At 37.0% G+C, this 6,909-nt stretch overlaps 2 protein-coding genes across 5 annotated transcripts in view; one reads left to right on the top strand and one right to left on the bottom strand.

The window, feature by feature from the left end:
• Positions 1-523: 523 nt before the first annotated feature.
• LOC129374950 (40S ribosomal protein S19) lies at positions 524-4,013 on the top strand. 2 transcript variants are annotated; one of them, XM_055053660.1, is made up of 6 exons: positions 524-649; positions 865-935; positions 1,921-2,021; positions 2,577-2,760; positions 2,969-3,023; positions 3,857-4,013. In XM_055053660.1, exons 2-6 carry the CDS (start codon positions 865-867, stop codon positions 3,902-3,904), a joined length of 459 nt encoding a protein of 152 aa, XP_054909635.1. In that variant the 5' UTR covers positions 524-649; the 3' UTR covers positions 3,905-4,013. The 2 variants fall into 2 exon arrangements, with proteins under 2 accessions (XP_054909635.1, XP_054909637.1); XM_055053662.1 differs by having other exon boundaries at positions 524-793.
• An 814-nt stretch (positions 4,014-4,827) lies between these two features.
• Positions 4,828-6,909, bottom strand: part of LOC129374949 (histone-lysine N-methyltransferase 2B-like) — a 41,358-nt gene continuing 39,276 nt past the window's right edge. For all 3 annotated transcript variants that reach the window (XM_055053657.1, XM_055053658.1, XM_055053659.1), the window contains one exon: positions 4,828-6,111. In XM_055053657.1, the coding sequence (XP_054909632.1) occupies positions 5,836-6,111 (276 nt within the window). In that variant the 3' untranslated portion in view covers positions 4,828-5,835. The remainder of the gene's footprint in view (positions 6,112-6,909) is intronic.

Genomic DNA, 6,909 nt, shown 5'->3' with positions numbered 1-6,909 from the left:
ACTTTAAAACTCAAAATAAGTTGCTGTAAACTGTCTTTTTGCAACAAAAACACACAAACTGCAAGTAAATCACTCCTAAAAGGAGGTGTAGCTCCCTTCAACAAGCTAATACAACACAGCAAGTGTAATTCCAGAAAGGAATAGTAACTTTTATTACAAATATTGCAGTTACTGACCCTCTTGTGTTGTCTTCCTCACTCAGACGACTTCTCCTCTGTTGCCGTCTGTACCGCAGTCCTCCAAAGAACTCTCGAATCTGTTGGGGAAAAATGAAAAATAAGAGAAAAGACACAACACTACCCTCTGCTGGATACAACCGGAATTACTTGATATTTTTTTGGTACGTAATAGCTTGTTTAAACGTCATTATTTTTAATCAGTTTGATAAAAAATAATTCACACACGAATAAAGAGAAATATCCAATTACCGTGAAGGTGGTTTAAAAATAGAGGTTAGGAATCAAATGAAAGCCTGAAGGTGTGTTGAATGCACTCATGGTGTCATCCTTTTCTTATGCGGACAGTCTTCCTCCATCCTTCATCATCAGCATCATTTCCTTCAGTTGCTCCGCCGCGTTAGCTTCGACTGAACGGGGACACTTTCAGACCGGAGAGAGCCCTACTGGCGCCTATAAACTATATCACAAAAGTATGATTCTTGGCGCAAAAAAATTATGACTTAAAAGCCGTATATAGACAGAAGCTTCTCTTTTGCTGCGTTAAGTTAAGCTAGTGGTTAGCAAGAGGACCGTTTCCAACGGCTGCGGCACGCGCCACATCCCAGCCGCGACAGGTCTCTAAACGTTAAAACAATTTCGTCAACTCACTTTTGTCTCCATTTTGTTTGTTTGTTTTTTTTTCTAGATGCCCAGCGTGACGGTGAAAGATGTCAACCAGCAGGAGTTTGTCAAGGCGTTGTCAGCTTTCCTTAAAAAGTGAGTAAGGCGAAGCGTGAAGCCAGACTTTCTGTCACTAACTGCCAGTCGGTCGCCCAGTCTGCCGGATGCTAACTCTAATGACATAACAAACATTATGGGATGTTTGTTTCTTTGTTTATAAATGAGGGAGGGAATATTAAAAATATATTTTTAAATACACAAATTCTTCACTATTATTGTTATTATTATTATTATTACTATTTCCTAAGTATTTCTCTCTATGGTTTGTTTTCAAAGTAAAGAAATAGAATATATTCTCTTTTTCCATTGTCAGAAAAGTCTACTCATCCATCCAATTCAATTCAGTTTGTTTATATAGCACAAATTCACAACATGTCAATTCAGGGCACTTCAATCAAAAGTTATTATTATTTTATATTTATACATGCTTTCCACTTGATTCTAGTTATCAAATAGTGCAATAAATTCAGTTCATTATTCAAATTAGTTAAAAAAAAAAATCTGTCTCACCAGATTGCAACAACCTGCAAACTTCTGAAATTATTCTATCTACAGTTTAAAAAGTATATTACAGTATCCATGTTGTTTATATAATCTTTACTGATTCTCGTTAACATAGTTTTGCTAGGTGAAACTTGATTAAATTTTATTAACTTGCAGCTTTTTGAGGACATTGTTCAACTATTAAATAAAATAATTTTTATTTGTTCTTTAGTATACATCTTTTGGACTCCGTTATGGTAAACACTTTGTCTTTCGTCTTGTTTGTGAGTAGATTTAGTGACGCTCAGTCGCTTTCCATGCAATTGTCATTGATTTTGCTCTCATTTCCCCTTAATAAACGCTCATCTAGCTACAATAAAATATGCTCTTGTTGTAAACCTTTAAAGCATAAATAAAGTATTTTATTTATATTCCAGGACATTCATCCCCTTTGTTTCTTTGCTGATTAACCTAACAATACACATCTATGCAGTACATAACATAATATTTTTCCATATTATGCTCAAAAACGTTTCAGATCTGGGAAACTAAAGGTCCCAGAGTGGGTCGACACTGTGAAGCTGGCCAGACACAAGGAGCTAGCTCCGTGCGATGACAACTGGTTTTACACCAGAGCAGGTTGGTTCCCACTGTTCATCCGCTGGATTTCAACTGGACTGAAAGTTGGATCTCTAGCAGATCCAATTTTTATTGATTCTTTTGGATAATTAATTTTTTTCTTCTTTTCTGTATTGGAGTGCTCATAAAATTACTACTTCATTATCCTTCAAAAGCTTTCATAAAATACTCCATCCAGCCTTATTTAAGTAATATTTCATATATTTTGCTTATTAATTTTGGCACTTTTGGGCCTCCATTGATATTTTTAAGTGAGTTGAAATGTGCATTTTGGGGTTTGTAACAATATAAATAATTGATTACAATAAGAAAAACAGAAAGAAAATCATTAGTGAAGTTAACTATTTATGCAGCCTCTCTTCACTCAGTACTAAAGAAATCACAACAGTTATTTGTCCAGCTTTTATTTTAAATGTGAGGATTTATTTGATATAAATTGGCTTTAACATAATGCTAAAACTTTGATATTTAATTTCACTTTATTTTGCACACTGACAGCAAATAAGTCAGGAAACAACCAGTACATATTTATTTGATCTTTTCATGCCTCTCTAGCGTCCACAGCCCGCCACCTCTACCTGCGAGGAGGTGTGGGAGTGGGCGCCATGATCAAGATCTATGGAGGTCGCCAGCGGAACGGCGTATGCCCCGCCCACTTCAGCGTGGGCTCCAGGAACGTCGCAAGGAAGGTTCTTCAAGCCCTGGAGGGCCTCAAGATGGTGGAGAAAGACCCCAATGGGTAAGACAGGAGCGAAAATTAAATCTGGATATGACCTTGATCAATAGTTTGCCAATATTTATCAAAGTACGGATGGTTTTTCACTCATTCTCTGTCCAGTTGTTGACTCCTAACGACGGAGTATTAGGGCCAGGCTAAGATTTATTTACTTTTTTAAATTATGACAATAAAGGAATCAGCGTCTAATCTTTACCAATTAATCTTACAGCGGTCGTCGACTCACTCCTCAAGGTCAGAGGGATTTAGACAGAATCGCTGGACAGGTGAGGTTTTCCATGATACATATATTTAGAGTTTTATTAATATGTATAAATGTATGTGCTGCTTTAATGTGTCAAACAACTTAATTGTATAAGATAAAATAATGTTTCCTTCTGTCTGTGTTTTTACACTGCAAAACACAAAATCTTATCAGTTGTGTTTGTTTAGTTTAGTGCACTTGAAATAAGACAAAACTAACTCACAGCAAGGCGTAGGAGTTGATTTTAAATAAATAATTCATTGATATTGATCAAAAAGTTCTGGTTCCGTTAGCAGATTATTTCACTCATATCAAGACATTTTTCCCATGTTATAAGTGAAATAATCTGCCAACGGAACCATCACTTTTTTTTTACAACATTGATGAATTATTTACTTAAAACAATGTCCTCTATCTTAGTGAAAAGTTACTTGTACCGGTAAGTTAGTTTTGTCTTACCTCAAGTGCACTAAGACATTTTCTCTAGAAACCAACCACCAAAAAACTTCTGGTAAGTTTTTGTGTTTTTGCAGTGTATTTTTGATAATAAGTAAGTAAATAATAGAAGTGATGTCTTTTGTTTTATCAAATTTGTACCCAATTTGTAGTTGTGTATTATTAAGTTTTGAAATAAAAATATTGTTTTCAGAAATGTTTTTTTGTGCTACATAAAAACTAAAGTGATTATATTTTATTTTTCTTCTTTTATTTTTGAGAATTATTTTGCTAAAATAGATGTAACAACCTGTGGGCGCTCACACTTGGCCTGTGGTATTTGCTGCCATGTTGTCTCTAAGAAACTGTCTTTATATTTATTGCTTTCTTGTCCTTTTGTGTTTCCTTTTGTGTGTTCAGGTCGCCTCTGCAAACAAGAAACAGCGAAGTTTACAAAGCGCCGCCTGAGGAAAGCATCCACAGCGTATTTATTCACTTTTTATTTGCTTGTCTTTTCATCTCAGCCTGGTTCCCACTCTGTCCAAGGACAGCAGACAGAGATGCATGAGTCTGCAGTTCAGCTGAACTTGTGAACCAATATAAAGTATAAACAAGCATTAGCATGTAAAAGTTGTTGCTCTCCACCAAGAAGCTGTGAAAGCCAGAAAATAAAGCAAATACAAAACATGTTTTAGTCTTTCACACAGCTTTGTTTGCAGAAAATTATGCATAATGTTGATTTAGCTACAATAAAAGCAGATCAATAAATTTGCCTTGTCAGCACTAATACCTGGTGATCTGTTCTTCAAAACATGTTAAGTTGCATTCCGAGTAAAAGTAAAGGGGATTAAGAAAATTACATTAACTATACAGTATTTTCTTTGGTAGTCAATTTTAATTTTGAATAGTCACAAGAATAAAACTACAATTAAAAACTGCAGAAGCAGTGTGTTTAAATGCAATAGAAGAAAACCCTGAAGGGAAAAGTTTTTGTTCATTTAAAGCATATGAAAAACAAAGAACAATAACAAAAATGTGTGGAATACTTGGTAAAAATTGTGAAAATATGCAATAAAAAATTGCAGTGAATTTTCAAGCTGTGGCTCAATGTGACAAAAAAAATTTCAGTAAGTAAATTTAAGTAAATTTGAAATGAATGTTTCAGTAGATTAAGCATTATTGTAGTTTTTTTAGTGTATAAAATTCTGTAAAAAGTATTTCCTTTGTTTTTTTGCAACATTTAATGTTTCAGATAATCTAGTAAAACGTTCAAAAGCCTGTCATGCAACTGGATCTTCAGTCAGAGGCTTCTGGAGCATCTGTAATACAGACTGCTACAGGAGACAACATGTATAATACGAGTTACAAAATGCAGACAATAGAACAGAAACTTTGAACAAATTTTTATTCAACATAAATAAAAAAAAATGAAGGTAAAAAATATGTAACAGGTTTAGAAATTTTTTATACAACTATTTACAGGATCCATAATCCGCCTGTAAAGTAACGTGTGAAATTTAATTGAAATTCCCAACATAAAGGAGAAAACGATAAACAAAAAAATTCATCCGGTCTCCCAATGAGAGCGAACTTTGTGTTCATAATAGTAGCTCACGCTTTTTAGTACTGAAAGATTAAACAATGAGGAATCGGCGTTCATCAAACGGTTTATTAAATACAACCTCGCTCTATAAAACCTTAGAGGTAGTACACCTGAGAGAGACGAGAGCAGCATCCTTCCTGTTCATCCACCTCCAGCCGTTTAAAAGCCCAAACACGTTCCTGTTAGTTGGTTGATTAGACATTTATTGTTCAAATATACAAAAAGATTTAGAAAGGACTGCAAGGCAGGATCAGCGAGTCCTGCAACAAGAAAATTCTCCTTCATCAGCCTTAAAATACACACACACCAAAAAAGATCAACAAAACGTCAGCGGGGTAAAAGCACTCAGATCATCACAAATAAAAGTAGAAACATTTAACTGGCTGCAGGCGGGACGCACTGATGGAGGACTATTAAAACTAATATTTTGGGGATAAATAACAGCAAGACCTAAAACACTGAAGTCCCTGCTCTCCGGAGAAGAGTTAAAATGTAGCTGCTCTACAATGTACACAAGGTGCTTTGGGTGTGACTGGAAGTGGAGCCGTGTCTGAGGAGGTCGTGTCAAAGTAAGGTGCTGAATGAATCCTCGTCGTTCTGCCGACGGCTCCGTTTCCGACTGCTGGTGAGCTCCGTCTGCGGGCTACAGACACCTTGAAAGAGCGTGGCGTGAAACAAACGCTACAACTGTCCAGGAAAGGCATGAGAAGACAAACTACCCATGATTTTGTTTATAAATTAAACTCCACAGAAGATGGCTTCTTCGTTAGAGCGGTGATGTGCGAGACCAGAGTTGCTAGTTCAGGTATCGGCGGCACCGCCTGGCGCCGCAGTTGCAGTGCAGCTTGCTGTCGTCGTCCTCGATGGGGAACTTGTAGTCGTAGGTGAGCTCCTCGCCGCGGTAGATCTTCCTCAGGGCAAAGATCACAATGTGCTTGCGGCCGTCCACGTTGATGACGCGGGAGTAGCAGTTCGGTTCGCACGAGTGGTTGATGAAGCGGGCGGCGTTGCCCTGCATCGTGGCGTCCACCACGTCGAAGTCGTCGATGCGGAACATGTAGCACCCGATGCCCTGCGGCGAAACAACAAGAGGTGAAAGTCTGTAATTTCACAAATTAAAGACCCGTTCTACATCTTAGTGAATTAAAATCTAATTGTGATTTCTCAAATTTTTTCATCTTAGTTTAACCTGCCCAATTATAGCAAATTATTTTTAATTAAATCTATAAATCTATAGACTCTAATTGTGATTTTTCTTTTTTGGGGGGGTCAAATTGCGGACCACGTCAGATTCAGACTTGTGGGAACTACGTATTTCAATTCTCAATAGAATCTATTTTTCCTACAACTCTTAACTTTTCAGGATGCTGAAAAAGTTGCACGAGCAACAAGAAGGTAACTGCAATCCAAAGTCTAAAGTTGCTGCGAGAGTTTGGAGAAAATTCCCAAGCAGCTGGAGTCGGTTGTTAGCAGTGAAACAGGAAATGATGATTTAATAATTCAGCAGGACTCTGCACCAGGCAAACTGCAAAAAGTGGCAGCATCTGCTTTAATTACAGAGAGGGAGGAAATTATAAAGGAGATGAGACACAACAATAAAGACAAGCTGAAAGGATCGCCGCCCTAGCATAAGAAAAAAACAACATCAAAGACAAGAAATTGTTTCTGCTCAGTCGCGTTTTCAGCCGTCAGTCACTCCACATTGTGAGCTTCCTGTCTTCAATCAGCAGTTTTACTCTCTGGACTCGTTTCTATTTGCATCACAGCAGGAGGCGAGGCGATTTTAACACGCAGATGCGTTCATGATGCACTTATTCATGAATAAAATCAAATGCATAAAAATCAACCAACAAAACTGTGATTCTCCCTC

Source organism: Poeciliopsis prolifica, unplaced genomic scaffold (assembly GCF_027474105.1).
Source record: "Poeciliopsis prolifica strain line A6 unplaced genomic scaffold, Auburn_PproV2 SCAFFOLD038, whole genome shotgun sequence".
NCBI lineage: Eukaryota > Metazoa > Chordata > Actinopteri > Cyprinodontiformes > Poeciliidae > Poeciliopsis > Poeciliopsis prolifica.
The sequence above is the reverse complement of the archived record's forward strand: the minus strand, read 5'-3'. Positions and strand labels throughout refer to the sequence as shown.